The 21,097-nt window shown below is 38.4% G+C and overlaps 2 protein-coding genes across 4 annotated transcripts in view; one reads left to right on the top strand and one right to left on the bottom strand.

Moving 5' to 3' along the window:
• LOC136820545 (mitotic spindle assembly checkpoint protein MAD2B-like) overlaps positions 1-20,281 on the bottom strand; it is a 28,555-nt gene extending 8,274 nt beyond the window's left edge. The window contains exons 1-9 of one of the 3 annotated variants that reach the window (XM_067076733.1): positions 20,087-20,273; positions 17,627-17,751; positions 15,677-15,748; positions 15,477-15,516; positions 15,227-15,282; positions 14,734-14,825; positions 12,605-12,678; positions 12,392-12,493; positions 11,464-11,552 (exon numbers count right to left, since the gene is read on the bottom strand). In XM_067076733.1, coding sequence (XP_066932834.1) covers positions 11,514-11,552; positions 12,392-12,493; positions 12,605-12,678; positions 14,734-14,825; positions 15,227-15,249 — 330 coding nt within the window. In that variant the 5' untranslated portion in view covers positions 15,250-15,282; positions 15,477-15,516; positions 15,677-15,748; positions 17,627-17,751; positions 20,087-20,273 and the 3' untranslated portion in view covers positions 11,464-11,513. Of the gene's footprint in view, positions 1-6,530; positions 6,662-6,927; positions 8,740-11,463; positions 11,553-12,391; positions 12,494-12,604; positions 12,679-14,733; positions 14,826-15,226; positions 15,283-15,476; positions 15,517-15,676; positions 15,749-17,626; positions 17,752-20,086 lie in introns of those variants that run through there. The other 2 variants (XM_067076736.1, XM_067076735.1) reach the window with 2 other exon arrangements.
• Positions 9,294-11,488, top strand: LOC136820539 (major facilitator superfamily domain-containing protein 6-like). Its single transcript, XM_067076727.1, has 2 exons — positions 9,294-9,543; positions 9,747-11,488. Exons 1-2 carry the CDS (start codon positions 9,465-9,467, stop codon positions 11,486-11,488), a joined length of 1,821 nt encoding a protein of 606 aa, XP_066932828.1. The 5' UTR covers positions 9,294-9,464.
• Positions 20,282-21,097: the final 816 nt, after the last annotated feature.

The following is a 21,097-nucleotide window of genomic DNA, read 5'->3' as shown; positions in this document are numbered from 1 at the left end:
AACAAGCTTGGAGAACGTTTTGAAGCTTTTCCTCGAAAAGTTCAAAACCGTTTTTACCCTTTCGAGCCTAGAAAGGATAAAGATGTTAGAGAAAGAGTCGGTAGGGGACTACGCCGACAGATTTTGGACTCAGTTCTCCAACGGGGATTCACACGATGGCACGTTTCTCATGGATCTTTTCATATCAGGACTGACTGAAAAGATGAGGAACATGGTTGTGTGTGGATCGCCGAAGACGGCCAGGGAAGCAGAGGATCTCGCGAGAAGGTGCTATCTGACGGCTTACAAGCCCTCAGATGCTGCTACTGCGAGATCGGATGTAACGATGGACACGCTGAAAGACATTGTTACAAAACTTTCGGAGGCTCAGATCAGGGCTGAAGATCGACGAAATAGCGGCCATAGCAAGTTTCGACCAAGTGGTCGGCAGTTTAGAAGTTATGGGAGAGGAGGCGGCCATGACCGTCAGTGGAATGGACAAGGTCCAACTAACGGTGGGAGAATGAATGAGAGGCGAGGAGAGTCGAATGGGAGAAGTGTGGAGTGCTACAATTGCCATAAATTGGGCCACTTTTCAAGGGAATGTCCAGAACCTAGGAGAGAAAGGGGTTCACTCCGAACATTGACGACCAATGACGAGACAACTCCGCTGGAGGCTGATCAAGGAATTCAGTCCTCCAACAAAAACCAACTTAGAATAAGTATTCCATTCATTGCAAATGAAAAACTTTCTGTCCTGAACCTAAACGTCAATTTCGGGGGAGCCTCTGTCTCAGCTTTGGTGGACACGGGAGCCACAGCCTCCTGTATTAGTGAGGACTTTGGTAAGACATTACCCAAGGAAAACAAATTTGTTACGGACGTCCCCACACACTTGAGTCTCGCGACTGACAAAAGTGTCACCACAAATCTCAAAGCGATTTTTGAATTAGGATTAGGGCCAGGAGATCATTCCACAAAGATGGAATTTCTGATCGTCAAAGGACTCTCTTGTCCCATAATTTTGGGGAATGATTTTTTACGCCGATATGGCGCTATAATAAATTACGATTTGAACAGTTTGGAGATCTCGAAACATGCGAAAAACGATGACGAACAGGAACTTAAGATTAGTAAAATAACTTTTGAGTCAAATCCGGCCATGACACCGAAAAAACCAAAAACTGTGAATCATGAAGATTACGTTGAAGATCAAGTGAAGAATGTTAATGTCCCAGAGGACATGAAAAATAATTTCCGAAGATTTTTATTTAAATACTCGTCAGTTTTTTGTCATGACCCGGATAGCCTAACACCAGCCAATGTAGAGCCGTTTGAGATAAAACTTAAGGACAAATCTCCTATCCAGTTGCGAGCGTATAAGGCTTCACCAAAAGTGAAAGGAGTGATCGAGGATCACATTGACAACCTTTTGAGAACCGGGGTCATCGAACCCTCCCGGTCAGATTTCAGTTCTCCAGTCGTTAGTTATTACTCCAAAAAAGGGTGGCACCTTTCGCTTTTGCGTGGACTATAGAAAATTGAACAAACAGATAGTAACGGAGGCCTACCCCCTGCCATTGATCGAAGACAATTTAGCCGATTTTAACGGTTCCCTGTTTTTTACGATAATTGACATGAGATCGGGTTACCATCAAGTCCCTTTGGAGAAAAACTCACGAGCGTGCACGGCTTTCATTTGCCATATCGGGTCGTTTCAGTTTAAAACGACCCCTTTTGGTCTCGTGCACGCTCCTGCAGGTTTTCAGAGAAGAATTATGAAAGCTTTTGGCCAACCCCTACCCGAGTTTGTGAAGATTTACTTGGACGACATCGTCGTCAAATCGAAATCCGCCCATGAACACCTAACCCACCTTGAACTTGTTTTTAATGTCCTAGCTCATAAGAACCTCCAAATTAAACCAACCAAGTGTGAATTTTTCCAGACCTCCATTACATATTTAGGCCACGTAGTCTCACGCAAAGGTATTGAGACTGATCCTGATAAGGTCAAAGCGATTCGCGATTTTCCAACACCTACTTCAACAAAGCAGGTAAGGAGTTTTGTTGGTCTAGCCACATATTACAAAAAATTTATAGTTAACTTTTCGAATTTAACCCGGCCGTTACATGCTCTTACTGGTGCGAATGTACGTTTCGTATGGAATGAAGCAGCTGAAAACAAGTTTTAAAATCTTAAAGGAGAAGTTGACTAGTACCCCTGTTCTAGCGCATCCTGACTTTTCACTTCCTTTTATCATCCATACAGATGCCTCTGACACAGCAGTGGGAGCAACCCTATCTCAGGAGATAGATGGCGTCGAAAGACCTATCTCGTTTCAAGGGAGAGCACTTACAGGTGCAGAAACGAGATATAGCGTAACTGAAAAAGAGTTCCTAGGCATAATCTTCGCTTTAAAGAAATATCGTCCGTTCGTATTTGGATCAAAATTTACGGTGGTCACCGACCACCAGCCAATCGTAGCACTAGTCAGATCACCGAACCCAAGCAATAGGGTCGCGCGGTGGATCATGACTCTCCAAGAGTTCGAATTATCATTAGTTTACCGCCCGGGTAAACTAAACGCAAACGCAGATGCTCTCAGCAGAAGAGAGTATCACACATTGAATATGCTTACAACGGTGTCTCAGAATGAGATCGCACAGTTGCAGAGACAGGACATACAACTGGCCGATCTCATTAGATATATAGAATGTAAGACGATCCCCGAGGATGAAAAGTCGGCGAAGAGTGTTATATTACTTTCCGACCAATTCTTTCTCAGCGGGGAAGGGGTCTTATTTAAAATGGGTATCCCCAGGGTGGACAAATCAAAACTTGTAGTCCCCTCTCAGCTGAAAGAGGAAGTTCTGATTTGGTCCCATGATACCTCACATTTTGGGGTCAATAAAACGTTTGATCGAATCCGATCGAAATATTATTGGCAAGGATTCTATAAAGAAATTCAGAATTGGGTCTTGAGCTGTGAGGGTTGCAACAGAAAAAAGAATCCCAAGAAGAGTAACCTTCAACTCATGACCATCCCCTGTTCGGAACCACTGTCGGCGTGGGCCATCGACGTTTTGGGTCCCTTCAAGCGCACAGTCAGGGAAAACAGATATATAGTAGTATTCACAGAAACGTATACAAAGTGGCCAGAGGCCGTCGCGACTAGTCACACCAGAGCTCCTCTAATAGCGGAAATAATATTAGAGCGCATCGTTTATAGGTTTGGCGCCCCGAGGCAGCTTCTTTCGGATCGCGGAAAGAATTTCCTGGCAAGGCTCGTTGCCGAACTCAGCACTGCTTTGCGAATTAAGAGGGTTCATACCACAGCATATCACCCAGCGACAAACGGACTCGTAGAGCGGTATAATGGAACTTTAGCACGTACACTCGCCCAGTTCACTGACGCATTTCAGGACGACTGGGATACCCACATTAACTCCGCCCTATTTGCTTATAGAGTTACCCCACATTCCACTACCAGAGAAACTCCCTTTTTCTTACTCCACGGCCGCGACCCCAGAATGCCCTTAGACGTAGCACTTATACCACCAACCGAATTAGAGGGAGAGTTAGCCGAACAGAAGGAACAGCTGATAACCTCCCTTCGTTTGGCCCAAGAGACTGCGAAAGAAAATATGCAACGATCCCAGCAAGCGAACGAAGAAAGAAAAACACCAGTGGACGCGCCTTTTCTTGTAGGAGACTTGGTATGGCTACACGTGCCGGACTCTATAAAGGGCCTTTCTAATAAACTAAGATTCCGTTGGCATGGACCATATCGTATTGTTGAGCAAATTTCGCCTGTCAATTTTAAACTCGAAATAGAGGGGAGGAGAGTCCCAGTAAATGTCCACGCTTCCAGAATAAAGAAGTACACCCCCAGGGAAAGACCGGACAATGAGGTCGAAGGAGAGGACGAATTTTGTGACGTCCCGTTAGATTGCATCCCCTTAGATTCTATGCCGCACGTCCCAGATCCGACAGTGGAAATCGAACAGGAAGACCAGGTTTATAGGGTGGAAAGAATTCTGAAATCCAGAAAACGATCTGGAATCACGAGTTATCTTGTGAAGTGGCAAGGATATCCCTTGTCGCAGGCTACTTGGGAGCCTAGTGAAAATATTTTAGACCCAAACCTCATTGTAGACTTCAATCGCAGAACAAAACAAAAGAAGGCTAATAAGGCCAAAGCTAAGGAAAAGAAAGAAGGAGAAAATAAAAGAACTCGAAAAGAAAGCCTGAACATGATCGTCGTTAAGGAACCAGAGAACCATTCTAACTTCTCAATTTCTAACTCTATCATCACGGTCTTAGTTTTTATAATGCTGTTCACGTTGGGGTCTGCAGCGAGGTTGGGGCCCAGAGAATTAGGCTATTTATATGACTGCACCACACTCCAACGAAATGGACGTTAGTCGTTGCCTTCGTTTCATCGGTTACCTGAACAATAAAATAAAATGAAAACAACATCAGTAAATACAGAGCAATCATTGCCTATAAATGTATTAATAATCACAATTACTTGCAGTTTTCGAAGCACAAAGGTAGACCTACAGAAGGGACACAGAGGTGTAAGTATAGCTATTTCTGTAATCCAATTTGAATTTTTTTGAGTTTTTTAATTTTGCGTTAGATAGTCGTAATACGGACACGCACCCTCAGCCTTCACACGCCGTGTGTTCTTATCCCAAAGAGAAATTTTTATTGGAATTGAGAAATTTTGCACTAGTGCTAGAAATATTTTTGAGACTTAAAAATTCGATTTTTTTCCTACGCGTCTAATAGGAAACGAGGGTATAATCGGGACAGGAACACAGGCACTAGGTAATAGATTTTTTTATATAACGGCATTTTGAATTATTTTATATACGTAGACAGTAACGGAGAGAGACCTATTTTGTGGGAAGTTTTGTGTGCCTCCAAAACATCGAAAATCTTACCTTGAGGTGAAAATTCCAAGTGTGAAACTCGTCATCGATTTAAAAATTGGTGTGCCTGAAAAAAAAAAAAAAAAAAAAAAATAATGAGATAGGTTCTACATAAATAGAATAAAGCCTGACTGGGAATTCACAAGACGAGCGATAGCTATGAGACACGTACTTTTTCTATCAGCCGCGACTAAATCTCACCTAGAGGGGGGAGGGAAGTCTATTGATATAGGTAAAAAGGAGGAGGGCCGTGAAAGTAATTGAAATAGTGTGGAAATGGAGTTGGATGCCAGGCTGGGAAACAGAAATACCAAGACGAAGACTAAACCTTAAACCAACCCAGAAGGACCGACGATGGACGAAAACCCTGAAAGAAGAGAGGGGAAAAGAAACCACTTACTTGAATGCAATAGCAGCAGACGATGTCTTCGCAGCCGCGCCAAACTCGGCCACAACACCTGGTGGCCAAGACGGACCCATTCCGATCTTCAAATTCCTTGGTAGTTAAACAGCCAGGACATATGGCTATATTCGTCAAGTTACATGTGGTACATGACCACACGGCATTCCAACGCCCGTTAATTGGAATTAAAATTAGTGTAAAACGTCGATCCATCTTCACGGGTATCCAAGAAACAATGAAAAAATATTACTGCTAAAAGAAACTATACTCTCCGTACAGCCACAACGATTGGTTGAAAAGAATCTACCAATCAGATACCGCCAAGCAACATTCAAAAATAATACCGAGCAACACAACAAAATGAACTGTTTTGAAAACAAAAACGAAGAACTTTCCCACGAGAAAACACAGTTGCTGCCATGGTTTCCACCCTCCCTTCAAATCAACCATCACCATAGACAACAGACAATTTCTATCCTAGCCTTGGCACGAAAAGAGAACACTATTCTGGGGTCATTTAGACCCCGTAGAGTAGGAATGATATGGTTCATGTTATGTTGATTGGGAAATGTCCACCCTCCTCCCTTATTATACCTCATATTACTTATGTCATAAGATAAATATGTTCTTGGAAAAAATTATTATTTAAACAGTTAACCTTATATTTTGTGGATTATAGGAATAGTATTTATCATTAGAGTTTAGATTATTTAATGTTTATTTTCATAGTATTTTTAGGATTATTATATAGGATTTGCTATTGTACTGGTTCAGTCGGAAACGCCCTGGTCATCCCAGGTATTTATTTGAATTGTAGTAGGGGAAACCGCTCCCAACCTGTTTAACAGGGCGGGGAGGGGTGTACAGAGGCGATTCTATAGCCTCTGTACTACGCCCAGAAACCACCTTCCACGCCCGTAACGCCCTCGTTACGGTTGAATGAACTTGAAAGTGTTTTACTCTGCTCAGATCGCCTGATCTGGGAGTCTAGTTTCGGACCTGAAATGGAGTGGTGGGTTTCTGTGGCGTGTGTATAAGGTAAGACTTTTATGTAAATGTAAGATATAGCCAGTACAGAAATACGTACAGTCTCCCCTTCTCTGTTTAATGTTCGAACTAGTCCTCCACCCGTTAATAATGTGGTGTCGACTTAGGCCTGGGCCGGCATCGCATTATTACACTTTGATTAGAAAAAATGGGCGGAACTCACCACACCACCACGTATGCAATAGTTCTTGTAAGAAACAAAGTGAAAGTAGTCGATTTTGGCGTGCACCAAATGAACATACGCTCCTTTTTTGTGGACACCAAAACCAATTGAAATGTATTGGAATGTTTGGGCTGAAACAAGAGGTGCATAATTCAATACTTTATATTCTCTGTATGTCAAAGATACAACAAAGCAAGGGCGGCAAAGGTGCAATCGTATTGAAATCGTGCGGAAGATCACATTCCCATGAAAAAAAATAATGAGCTGACCATAGCAGTTCCAAAGTCTCTTGAAAATCTTTACACGATACCTACCCGACCTTTCAAATCGAAATTTGGCTTATTGAGGTTTCTACCAAGGTATAGTTATAGGTTCCTGTCAGAAGATGAATACATACATTGGCAAACAAGGACAACGGTTGAACCATATTTTCCCATTGTGATCACAACTATTGACTCGATATCCTCAATTTTCAAATGACTCTTGTTATTGGTGCTAGTGTAATAGTCTTGATGTCCCAAAACTTCGATCCCTTCAGATATCTCTTTCACCAGGGCTAAATAATCCAGATTTTGAAATGGAAGGTTTTTCTTGACGATAATACACTGTTCCACCTCGATTGATATATGTAGGAACCCAGAAAGCAGACTTAAGTAATAACCTTTGGTGACAGTTTGTGGACAGCTGGTAGCTTGATGATAAATATTACGTGAAATCAATCCATTCTCAAAATCTACATAAAGGAAAATAAAAAAATAAAAAATACCAGTTATGTAAAATGGACCTAGTTTCTGCAACAAAGACTAAGTCAATCACCTAATTCCCTATTTGAGCCATTTTGTTATTCTGGTCTGTAAAATACCAAATAAATAGCTTTTAGTCCCTCGAGATGCTCTTCTTATAAACAATGGGAAGGTGCTTGAAGATTGAAGGTCTATTTAAGTAAGGGTGTCTGCAAAATTTAAATTATCTTACTTTAATTTTGCTAAGCTCAGCTCCGTCAAACCATTTGATATTTTGATCGAAATGAAAAATTGTACTTTCTGCTGATCCGTCATTTACTGAGCTGACCGTCGCTTTGTCCATGTATTTGTCCCCTTTCTCTCTCCCATACGGCCATAAAGTGGTTTCAGCTCGAGATATAAGCGATAACACAATGAAAAAGTATTCCATTTTCAGCGCCAGGCGTGTACGGTTTTTTATGGGAGATGGAAATGTGTTTTTGTTTCGGTTACATAAGTCTTTACATAGCGCGGAAGAATCAATTTTCCATCAAAAATATTAAGTTTTGAGCAAGGTTGGGTGGATAAAAGATTGAAAATAAATATGATAGTTGCATTTTCGTTCTTTGACACCTAAATTATTGGCTTTCTTGACGGCGACGTTATCGCGTAAAAAACTCCTGCATGTTAATCTGATTATCGGGGTAGCACCACTTCGGAAACGTGAATACGTTCGGTTCTGTTTCCTATTTTGTTTCTCTGATTTTCTTTTCAAGCATTTTGTGTGCATGCAATGTGTAATAATAAAATAAAGAATAATAAAGAAACTTTGGGTATTTTTGAGTCACAGTGGCACAGCATTATTTAACAGAAATTTGAAATAGTGCAAGAAATTATTGCTAACAACTTAATGCGGACAACCAGTTACCTTTGAATAGAGCTGAATAGCCAATATAACATTGAGATATCAAAAAAAGAAAATCAATAAAACGCAGAAATCCTTAATTGCTATATATTTTGAAGTAATAAAATTGGTTGGAATATCCTCCTTGAAGCCTCAGCCAGCCAGTAGATTACTCTCTCTCCTTGAAGCCTCAGACAATGAGTAGATTACTCTCGGAATTTATGTTGGTCAAAATAAAACTTCTTGTGGCATGAGTTTGGAAATTCAAAATTTTAATAAATACAATTTTCAGTTTGATGCATACCAATACAATAATCGAATTTTTTTATCACCGCTTCAAAACTGGTCAGGAAAATGTTAACTACATTAATCGACAGATCTTTATTTTCTTTTTCATTTGTTACTTAAAACAGAAAGAAGACAATATCTTTAATATGAGGGATGACGTAATCCAACGATTCCGTGCATCCGTTACACAGAATACCGCAATCAATTCATTCACACCGTAAATGTAACTCTCGTCATTTTTATTTGTTCAAAATTGAAAAATTGATGAATTGTATTACGAAAGTAATAAATGCTCCCTTTAATTAATTAGTCCAAATGGTTGATAAGTGAGTTTGGTACAAGCTTGATATGACATATATTTTGATCTTCTCTAAATAAAACATTTAGCTTATAAACGATGAATTGTTTTTCAACATACAGCCAACTCTCTCTAATTCGAACCTTTACTACCCCGAAAAGTGGACACAGATCCTTGACCCTGCCAGTTAAACTATTTGCCCCGTGCTACTACATATGGCCTGGGCGACTCAGAGGAGGGGTATCAACAAATACCAAATGAAGTAATTAAGGCTTTGTTGTGATGAGATATATTACTTAGGAATAATTTTCATTCCAATAAGTGCAGTTGTTTGAGACATTCTAGCCAAATTGTAAAAGTAAATTCTGAGAACAATCAGGCTTTTCTTTAGGTTCAGCCGTTACGATTTCAAGGTTTTAAAACTTCAAGACCGAGACAACGATGTTGTGGTCATTCTTCGTGTACACTTGATTTTGACGTAAAACTAAACTAAAGAAAATGACGTCAAATATTTGACGTCAGATAAGATTGAAAACCTAGATAGATGAGAACCATCACAACAATAAGTCTTCATTTGTTTAGCGAACTTGTCTTCGCACCTTCTTTTGAACCCCCATTTGCCATCTAATGAAAACATGGCAATGGCGGTGCAACAACATCTCGTCTCCTGTTAATCACCAACAACACCAGCAACCACCGAGTGGAGAAGCATCGTCATCACGATGACAGAGACAACAGAGACAAGAGAAGGTTCCAGAACCACTTTATATCCTGATGTTCCAACTTGTAAAACAGTCAGCTGTAAGTCAACTTTCAAACATTTCTCACAATTTCTTGCAAAATTTCTATATCCACTTTGATAAACAGTCTTTAGATGTAAACATTACGGAAAGTTGAAACTATCTTGGATCACCTTAAACTCAAAACCTCGGCGTCAAAAGACTAGAGAAAGTTATTCGTTAAACAGTTTGTTTCACCAACATTTCATTCTTCTTCCCTTTTAGTGGCCACGTGTCCAGTGACGCACGGTTTGGTACCCGTTGTTCCCGTCGAAACACGCGAGAACTCCGATTACGGATCGGCCAGTAACGTCAGTAGTTCGACATCCGTTGAACATTCTATCGATCCAAGCAAATTCTCCGTCTTCTACAGCCAATTTCGACGAGCTATCAAGATCAAAAAACATTTCTTGCCTGCTAAAGCAGCTTATTTCTTCTTTTACATGGCCCGATCGTTGTTCGCTGCTTATTTCATCTTGTTTTTGACGAGCACGGGTTTGGACCCAGAACAAGCAGGAACCATCCACGGCATTCGGATGGTGGTTGTGATATCATTAAGTGCTTTCTTTTGGGGCTTCTTGACAGATAAATCAAGAAAAGACCTGTTAATTATTTGCATCAAATTCATCAGTTTTGCCATCATAGTATTTCTGAAGCCCTGGGTGGCGTATTGGATCACTCGTCCGGAGAGTGAAGAAGAGCATAGAGCACACATTCAAGAAGCTGTTCGCCAAACATTGCACCATCTAAACACAACACAAAACTTGACTGAAATCATGAAAGAGAGTGATGAAGCGATCACTAAAGCTTTTGGGTTAACGTGGACAGTCAATCACTACACAGCGGGAGACACACCGCTTTATCTCTTGTTACTTATTCTGGGAGTCTTTTCAGCTTTCGCTGGAGGCGCTCTTCATGTCTTGCTTGATTCCAAAGTCCAAGCAATGACCAAAGAATATTCATCAAGCGCCAGTGCATTTGGTAGACAACGTCTGTGGGGATCACTGTCTTACTCTGTGGGACCTGTCTTCTGCGGTGCTGTCTTGGAGTCCTTACCCACCAACAAAGTCAATAAATACATGCCTGTCTTTTATCTGCACTTCATCTTCATGATGCTCGGACTGATATGCTGCATCATTCTATTCAAACAAAAGCCTAAGCCACGACAAGGTCAAACGACAGAAAAACCAACTGAACCAACCGACGACACCATCAATTACGAACCAATCGGAAAACTCGTTAAAAGAATGTTGAAGAACTCTCACATGACAATTTTCTTCATCAATGTGCTCTTCATGGGTGTGGCGAACGGCTTACAATGGTCATTCCAATTCTTATTGATGGAAGAACTTCAAGTCAAGAAAACATTCATGGGCACTTGTACTTTGACACAATGTCTAATGGAAAGTCTTCTTTTCCCGATCGGCTTACGTTTGATCAAAGCGATCGGGGGAAATGAAGTGGCTCGTACGATCGGCTTGTTCGCGTACTTCCTCTTGTTCATCACTTTCGCTCTGTGCCCGAATCCTTTACTTTTCCCCGTCGGTACATTATTCGCTGGTTTTGGTTTCACGATATACTTTGTAGCCACAATGGATGAGCTCTATTACATCGGCAATCCACGATGCAGGACCTCACTTTACGCGCTTTACAACAGCATCAGTGTGGGCCTTGGTAGCGGTGTCGCTGGTGTGGTCGGTGGTTTCATTTACAAAACCAAAGGTGGACGAGCATTGTATTTCATGGGAGCAATGCTATACCTGGCTCTCACTATACTGAGTGCTATTTACACTATCTTGTACAAGAAGTCCATTGTTAAAGGCTGGGATAGAACAAGCGTTTACACAAAGTTCAGTAACAGCGCCGCTTACAGTGTCAAATCAAAAGACACACAACAGACAATCGTAACATCTTCGAGAAGTGATGAAGCAATTTCACTTACCATGGTGGCTGAAACATCTGTGTGACGGCCACATATACTTGATGACGTCATCATTTCTTTGTTTTCTTTTCTTCAACGAAACATTGTAGCTATATAAGTAAAATAGAAATAAAATTGAGCAGCTAAAATTACTTAGCAGATACAAATCAAAAATATGATAACAATCACTGTTATTTCTTACACCAATTACACTTAAGCTTTCTGATTTTTGCATCCCCAGGGAGGGGGATTGATAACGTCATTCAAAAAGCGTCATCACAAACTTTCCACCTGTCGGAGAAAAGCCCAAAAATGTCTGTCACAGTCCCGGCGGAACAATCGTAAAAGTGGGGAGGCTGAAGGCGCAAAATGAGATAGGATTCGCTAGGAATTTAAGAAAAATATCACATTTGCTCAAAAGTGGGGAGGTTGAAGTCTCCCCAGTCTCCCCGCTTCCGCCGGGCTTGTGTCACAGTCGAACCAATAAAGATATTTAGATTCTGTTTGAAGATTCTGAAAGATAAAAGGCTGCCCTTTAACATAATTGCCGGTTTTGCATTTTCCATGAAGACTTTTTCTAAAAATCTATGCTGAGGATGAGTAAAATTTTCAAAATTTGATGACGTCATAAATGATGACTACTAATCATTTTAAATTTTTTCTTAATTTTTCAACTCCACATTGTTAATGCCTATCACGTGTCAAAATTTAAAAGCGATTGAATGCACAAGTACTCTTAATAAGATTTTATTCAAAGTCAGAAAGTTTCAAGTCACTTAAAAAAATTTTCTCCGAGATATACACAAAAGAACTCCAGCGTTGTAGATTCTACTTTCCCCCTGGGGCTAACAGGGTTAAGGATGGGTTTGTCAAACTAAATCATTCTCTTTTTCGTGTGTGATGCAAACTCCTTACTCTCCACTAAGTGGAAATAGAAATATTTTCTTACAACGAAAGCTTGTGTGGAACAGGACCGGATCGGGATGATGACCGGTTCGTCTTTCCCTTGTTGACTTTTATTCGTATTCTCTGAACGTATCCATGGAAAGTCCTGTCAAAAATGTTGAATAAATTAAACGTTAGAGTAGATTAGAAAAGCCTGTGTGTCGAAAATACAGAAAAATACCATGAATTCGTTTGAAATAAAAGACTATTTGTTTACCATAAATGTGGAGCTTTCTTGCATTTGCGATAATGTCAATCGTTTTGTGTGAACCAAAACTTGGAAAGAACATTCTAAATGAGATTAAAACAAATTCTTGACTGTTAAAACTGCTTTAATTGTTTTCACTAATTCCGATAGCAATTTGAATTCATTGTTTTTGATACTAGAAAAGCTTCGTTCATGCCATTCAAAATCAGGATTTTATCAGATCTAGTATGCCATGATTTTATAGGTTTTCTTACTTGTGACAACCACAATCTGCCCATATATTGAAAATTGGAAACAGCCCTACATCTCGAAATTGGCCATTTTCAAACCTGGCTGAATTTAGTTAAAGACTCAGAGGGAAATACGTTCAGAGAATACGAAAGAAAGTCATCAAGGGAAAGACGAACCGGTCATCATCCCGATCCAGTCCTGTTCCACACAAGCTTTCGTTGTAAGAAAATATTTCCATTTCGACTTGGCGGAAAGTAAGGAGTTAACCCAAATGATTCTATTCAGCTCCACAGGACCCTAAAATTACTTCCAAACTCCTCTAATTGGTCATTTTATATAGTTTTCAGAAAAAAATCCTCAACAGCTACTTTTAAACTCAGTTTTTTTTCAGCCTGGGTGCATTGTACGGGCATGAAAGTAATAAATATTTTGGTAAAATTGGACAGACTACAAACTAGCCTCAATAATGCTCTAGGGTTTCCACCTTTTAAATATCGATGTAACCTCATAAAGTTTCAAAAAATCTCAGTCTCAGCATATTAACCTATGATAACAAATGGTAATAATTTTTTTCCACGCACGGTGAATATTAACCATCTGTGGAAAAAAATCCTCTATTGGAAAATTCTACAACAAGAATCGGAAAGTCAAAAACTAAATTTTCAAACACAATCACGCAACTATGTTGTCATTCCTTGAAACGAGCGCGTTCCTCCTGAAATCGAGATTGTATATTCGTCAGATCATTTTGTTTTCACCCCTCTAGAGCTTCAGCGTGGTGGGCAGAAAACAATTACGATCTGATCTCAGGTTACACTGGCTCAACTTATCTTTTAAATTAATTGTAAGCCCAATTGTAAACATCAACAGAAAATTTTTGATATATAAGATAACTTTTCTCTAAGTAGACCAAAAATCTAAACTTTAATAAATGAGAAAAACACCCCCACATATCTACCAAGGGACGAGTGTACAAAATTCCAGCCAAATCAGACCATTTTTGAAGTCTCCGGTAGTGGCGTTGTGGGAGGGGGGCCGGGGGCCATGCCCCCCACCAGCGAAACTTTTTTAAAGGGGCGCCGAAGAGCAAGGGGCGCCAAAAGAGATTTTCTTAAACGCCCCAATCTTCAGAATCATACTTTATGCGCCTTAAATTGCCCCCCAAGACCAATTTTACTGAGATAATTTTGAATTACTTGCAATTTTTTTTCGCTAGCTTCGCTCACAATAAAGTTAATTGGTAACTTCTTTGCAATCTAGCTAATTTACAAGTTTTTTTTGTGTACAATATAGCATTATTAAATGACTGCGCCCCAAGACCAATTTGCTGACAACAATATTGACATCATAAAACATCAATTTTTTCGCTCGCATTACACATTGTTTCTTTAAGTTTCTTTTCACTCTAGCAAGTGTCAAATTTGTCTATTCTTATTTAGTGATTTAGGGTATCTTAGCAGTACTCTTGTCCACTAAATATTTCCTTCCTCATCATGCCTAGGCAAATGAATTAGTAAAAGTTTAGAAACTGGTAGGTGGGGCGCCACTTTGGAAAATTGGGGGAGCCATTTAAAAAAGAATTGACTTTGGCCCCTCCAGAAAAATCTTCCCACAACGCCACTGGTCTCCGGTCTGCCCCAAAGTTTCCAGGTGACATACAGACATACATACAGACATTCTCAGAATATATATTTTGAGCAAGCACAAAAGCAGTTTCAATTCCATCTTTGTTTTCACTGCAGATTATTATAGTAAGACCTTATATTAGGAGAAATGGAAACTAGAGGTTATCCCTCAATGAATCACGGTGATGCTTAAATCAAGTAGTTTTTTAGCAACCATCTTTTCAAGACAATATAAAATATACCTAGACATCTAGATGTGGTCCCTTAGATCAAAGCTATTACCGTTTGGAAGAGGCTGGAGCATTGATTCACAAGTGTTGATTTTCAAAAGCAATGCACGAAGATGTGTTTCCATGTCCAGAAAGCATTGTTTGCTGTAAAGAGTAGAATATCACAGTAAACAGCAGTAACATACAGTAAGATCTTAGGTAAGAACTAAAAGGATTTCCAGGAACCTTTCTCATCCATGACCACCTACGAAGTGTACATGTATTACAATGTTGTGGGAACTGCAAACTGCAAAAAAAGATCATCCTAGAACCCTTCCTATATGATGTAAGAAATTCAAATTGAAAAAAAATATTTTCATGCTTTCAAATTTTAAAATGTTGATAACTGTAAAGAGAATCAATTTGAATTAGTGTTCAAGTTCTCTTAACACTCCAATCAACCCAATGTGGCAAATGACTAGCCACCTGGGGCCCTTCATATCTTTTCTTTTTCAACTGCTATAGTTCATGTATGGTTATCAAATAAAATTAAATGAAATATTTACCTTTGGTTTTCTAGTAACTTCATTTCAAAGCAAAATTTCTCCAAGGGTTGGTTATCCTGAAACAAACAAATGGCTGTAAAAACAAAACTCCTAGTAAAAACAATGAAAATAACATTATTTCTGTATAGAAGACCTTGGAGCTAGTTTTGACTAAGGTTTATCAATGCTACTATATTATTTGATTTTTTTACTGGAGAAGAAATAGAAGATCAATATAATTTGAATTCGTAGAAGAAAGTGTAGCACTCACATTATTTGTAATTTGGAAGCACCAACATATAAATTTCCCCCTAAGATGAAAAACATAGGCTCATTATATTATCATTGCAGCCTAAAAAAGTACAAAACCAGTCCTAATTTGAATCAATTTATTGTGTATGCATTTTATGTATGCATTCTGATACATTTTATGTAATTCTAGCTTCTTTTGGTAAAAGATTTAAAAAATACCTTATTCACAAATTGTTGTATTGTAGACAAAACATCTTTGATATATTCATTGACATCTGGGTGTTGACTCATCTAATATGAAGTTAAATATATATTGTTTTCTCTTCAAAATAATTTTTGAAATTTCGTAGACTAAGGAGAACCTTGGACTGATAAAATTATATCTATGATTTGTATTTATACTCATCAGCTCCCGAGTGGGGTATAATAATGCAGTTATCTTTGTTAGTTTATGAATGTAATTGTCAACCTAACATGATAAAACTGATAAAATAAAAATAAAGATAAAATAAAATTCTGATTTGTCAAGGGGATTTTGAGAAATACAATTTATCATTGATTGTACTCACATTGAGCACTTTAAGGTTCCATTTGTACTTTAAAATGTGTAATTACTAGTATATACTAACTAAAAGATCAAGGAAAATTTGAAATTTTCCTACTTTGTAATTAACAAGAAATCAACTTGTGTGAATTCAGTCTCTGTGAATTGAGTGTCAATATCATTACAGACCAAATATATCAAGCAAACAATTTAAAGAGAAGACACTCAGACTGAGTGACTTTGTAAATTAGAAAAATTGAAGATTGCAAAATTTATATGTAGTATGAATGCATACAAGGAGTTTTTTCTTTTAACACTCAAAGAAAAAGGTCATAAAAAGATATAATAGAGAAATATCAGATGATATTCCCTCATAATTAGAATCCAAGTGGAAATAAACCAGCTGCGCTGGAAGGTCAGCCCAATAAGCTTAAAACGATCAGAAGGAAGTACAATCAAGAAACCTAATTCGCTGTTAAAGTCAAAGAGGTTGAAAAGCTCATTTTGGCTGAAACTTCAGACGAAAAAATGTTTAACACAAAGTTGGATTTGTCCAAAGTGGACATAGGATAGATGTTGGAATTTCACCAGGGGGGTACTAGGTTTACGAGGTGACGGGTGTCCGAGCCGAAAATCGACCCTTTGAGAGACAAAATTTTGATGATTTTTTTCCAAATTTCAGTTTGATTTTCACCAAATTTTGGTCAAAATTTCTGGAAATCGTGTCCTTTTTAGAGAAAAATTTTCAATTTTCGTGATTTTGGGACCCTTTTAGAGACTAACTCATGAATTTGTACCCCTCTGAGAGACTTGCGAGGCCTGAAAAAAGGTACCCTTATGGTTTGCATCCATTTTGCCTAAGTAAACCCCCGGGAAATTTCACCTAAATCTGTTCGTTAGAATGTCTTAAACCTGTTCGTTATTCTCTGAGAAAGTATATCCGAGGCGGTCGCTTTAGATGTTCACTGTTCACTGTTCACTGCAGCTTTCGTCACATTTGTCAGATTGATTTAAATGATGTGTTGAACCAAGTAGGCCCCTAGTATAATGTGAATGAGTAGGGGCATTTTATATTGAGGAAGCTGCGTCGAAAATTCCGTCCAGTTTCGATAACTCAATCAAAAGTTATGATGATTCCAAGTTTCTGTAAATGTTACGCCACACTTTGGACAAGAAAGCCTCAAAACTAACCATAAAGAACTTTCTTTTATACTCTCTATTTATTTACAATGCATTAGCTTCTTTCAATTTATTGAATAAACAAAAAATTTTCATTTTTACTACTTTCTTCTTTTATATAGTGTTCTTTTATTATTCTTATATTATGCGCAAATCTTAATAAATGAAGTGACGTGTTTCTTTTCTCTTCCAATAGAAAATATTTTTCGCGCCAAAGTTTTACCGATAACTTGTTTTCCGAAAATAATCCGAAATCGGATTTAAAAAACAAGTCCAAATGCGCTGTGGATGCTGCTGCTGGAAAAAAATCGCGGGACCGATTTGAAGGGTCACCGGGGCTGACCAATAAACCTATAATTTCTAAAGTCTTATTCTACAAATTTCAAGTTCTGCAAGTTTCCAAGTGGCATTGATTGACTCGATAACTGAATAAAAAAGAATCTTACCATAACTGAAATACCATACTTTTGTACTTTCTTAAAGATTCCATCAGGGTAAATACTTCTTACATACAAAATCAAATTAATTGAAACCTCCAAAAATTCTATCAGGACATCACCAAAGCTGAAATCTAAATAAGAAACAGATTAAACAAATAATCAGAAAATAAATTACTATTTGAAGCAAAAACCTTTGAATCCTTAAATTTGAAAGGTTTAATAGATCCCACAATTACCCATCATAGATTTCTAATCAAGATATCATGAAGTTTGATTAAAAAAATTAATTGAACCTAATCGAACACTCTTTAAGCAATAGGAGTTCGATTAGTTTGGTCAGTAAAAAGTTTGATTAGTTCAATGGCCATGATATTAAATCCTCATATCTTCCCTTACTTGTAAAAACTTTATTGTGGCATGTGATGTGCATTTTGACAGTTCCCAGACTTAAGATTTATTGTAATATCTAAATAAAGTTCATAGCCGTCTGTTGCGATTTTGCTGAGTGGGAGAATACTATGTCCCAACAAACCACTTCTGGGATTAAAAGGATACAGGAAAATCGTGAAATCCGTTATCAGAAGCAATTTTCCGATTTACATTCCAAATTTGGCTTTGAAAAGAAGCTAATATATGGTGACGGAGCAGCACAAACAAAAATTGCTTTATCCAACTGATCGAACCGCAACCCATTGATTGAACTTAATCGAACACTCACTGTTTTGATTCAAAATGACTGGACACCAATTAGAAAATTAGAGAACGTCCCCCGTCTAACCGCCCGATGGGGATTAACAAATAACGAGTATGTAACTTGCTGTGCGAGTGATGTCAAACGCTCCATCGTATTGCCACTAATTTGGTCTTCTTCGTTCCAGACATTCGCGTGTGTTCCATTCCACTACGGATTTTTTCATATTTCGATTTAAAAGGTTACTCGGTGCGAAAGAGAAATCATGTATATTTTAATATGCCGTTCATTAACTCAAATTAAATGACTTGGGTGAAATGGTGGCCGAATTGCCGTCCCATGTTTTGTCAGATAGTCCCAAGTTAGAGCAGTTGACGGTAAGGGGTCAGTTACTTCTGATTCCAAAAGTGAGCCGAAAGGAAACTTTCTGAAAATTAACCCACTCTACACTTTTGAGAATAGCCGCAATTGACAGTAATATTTAAAGAGTTGAAATTTCATAATATCACTCTATTAACCATGATTAATACCAATTGGGCTATTCCATAAAAAATTTATACAGGGGGCATTTTCGACCTTTTTTCACCACCCCCTAGAAATTTTGAATGACAAATTATCCCCTGGAAATCTTGGGTTGAAGCCCCTGGAAGTTGAAGCCCCTGGAAGTTGAAGTTTTGTGAAAAGGAGCTGGAAAGCATCTGTTATTATCGATGTCATTTTATGAACTTCTTTGGGCCATTCCAGAAAATGTTTGTTACCCCCCGTCGGACGACATGCATTTTTTAATTTTTTCTAGCCTCGGAAATAATTTTTCTTTTCCAGTGGTGGTCCGAAATTCCGATAAAAATCCATGTACTTTTGCAAAATGCATCGGAAATTCCACTCTTTTTTGCCTTTTTTAATTAAATTGCCTTAGAAATTCATACATTTTCTTCTCTCGCTTTGGAAATTTCGAATTTTGGTGAAAACTTTTGCCCTCGGAAATCCTGTGTCGTCCGCCCCCTGTTACAGTTTAATTCTGGAATGGCCCTTTAATGACTCCCTTGGAATATATGAAAAATGAGCAAAATCCCCCTGGGAAATCCAGGATTTACCCCCCACCTGGAAAAGTTGGTCAATACCCCTGTATGGTTTAATAATTGAATGACCCATTAAAATCAGCTGATAAACTGATAAAAAATTGAAGCTGAGATAACCAGACGATCTCAACCGAACGGAATCGACGATTGAACCAGTCTAACCAAATTGAACGCAATCAACCCATTGAAATTCGATTGTCGAACGCAATCGAATCTCAATAGACGTCAAAATTCTGGGTAATATTCGATTGGTTTGATTGCTGTTCGACTGGTTCGATTGTCTTTCTTAAAATACAACCAACCATACAACCTGTGTTTTGGTTTTGAATAGGGTCCTCGAATCAGACTAGAACTTTAACGTGTGTGTTTGGAAGAAAATTTTTACATCGGTGGTTGCCAAATAAGGAAAAGTCCAATTAAACATATACAAACCCAATCGAACGCAATCGAACATCAATCGAACACAATCGAATATCAATCGAATCTGAAAATTGCGCTAATATTCGGTTGAGATTCTATTGCGTTTGACAACTCTACCATTTTGTTTTGATTTAACTTTGTATTTTAATAACCAGGCAGGTCATTCATTTGAGGGGTATGCAAGTTTCCCTCCACTGATGCAAGTTATACCCGACTTCACGACAGGACAGAAGGATTTGAATTGAGACATAAATGTAAATATAAGCTACAAATTACCTTCCTTGGACTCGGCCTTTTCTTCCTGCATAGTGAAAAAATGACTATAACACTCAGAGAATTATGAAAAATCTTCAGTTCAGGCACCACATCACATCCACCGACCAGGCACTGTTTTCATTTGTTTTCCCGCGTGTTTATTTTCGCGGTATTTTTTCGCTTAGCTTTAGCTTTGTGCTGAAATATCTGCCAACAGTAAATGGGAAATCGAGACAAATTTGTCAAAACAAAATGGTAACCTTTTAGAGCGATTTGAACAAAAAGAAGCGGTTTTCGTGCGAAACTGACTGACTGAGGAGATTGCTTTTCATTTTTATACCATTAGCTATATAAACAGACTGAAATATATTAACGAACATAAAGAACAATAGAGATATTCATTCAATGAGGTATATTTAACTGTTTATTCTTAAGTAAATAGGCTTTTCCAGTTAAAGTTAAGACTCACAGACTATATTATACCCCCCCTCACCACACCTACTCTACTGCTCCGCAGAGTGCTGACTCCTTTGTACAGGTCCAGACGGTGTCAATCGAATAACTTCGAACAAAAATCGTAATCGAACCAATGGAACGTAATCGTAATTGCGATTCGATTGAATTGAATTGAATATATTTTCGCTGCAACACAGCAGGATAACCCCTTACAAAAAAAAATAGATTTCTCTAATACAATGGGGAACCTAGAAAAAACTGAAAAATTATTACAGAACTAAAGAACAAATGAATAAACGATTATCATAATATTAATAGTGACACAAAATAATGAATATAAGAAATATTTTTACTTTTATTTTATGAAAATTTCTTTGAGTAGTTTTATCTATAAAAAAGTTCTTCCTGTTACACGACCCACCCCCTCCCACCCTGGGAAAACACACTAAGCTCAAGCACACACACACACACACACACACACACAAAGATTATTCGTTTTCAGCTTTGTATTTGTCAAGGAATTGTTGTCGAACATAATCGAATCTCAATCGAACGGCCGATTCCTGGGTAATATTC

This window comes from Clytia hemisphaerica, unplaced genomic scaffold (assembly GCF_902728285.1).
Source record: "Clytia hemisphaerica strain Z4C2 unplaced genomic scaffold, Clytia hemisphaerica genome assembly, whole genome shotgun sequence".
Classification (NCBI taxonomy): domain Eukaryota; kingdom Metazoa; phylum Cnidaria; class Hydrozoa; order Leptothecata; family Clytiidae; genus Clytia; species Clytia hemisphaerica.
The sequence above is the reverse complement of the archived record's forward strand: the minus strand, read 5'-3'. Positions and strand labels throughout refer to the sequence as shown.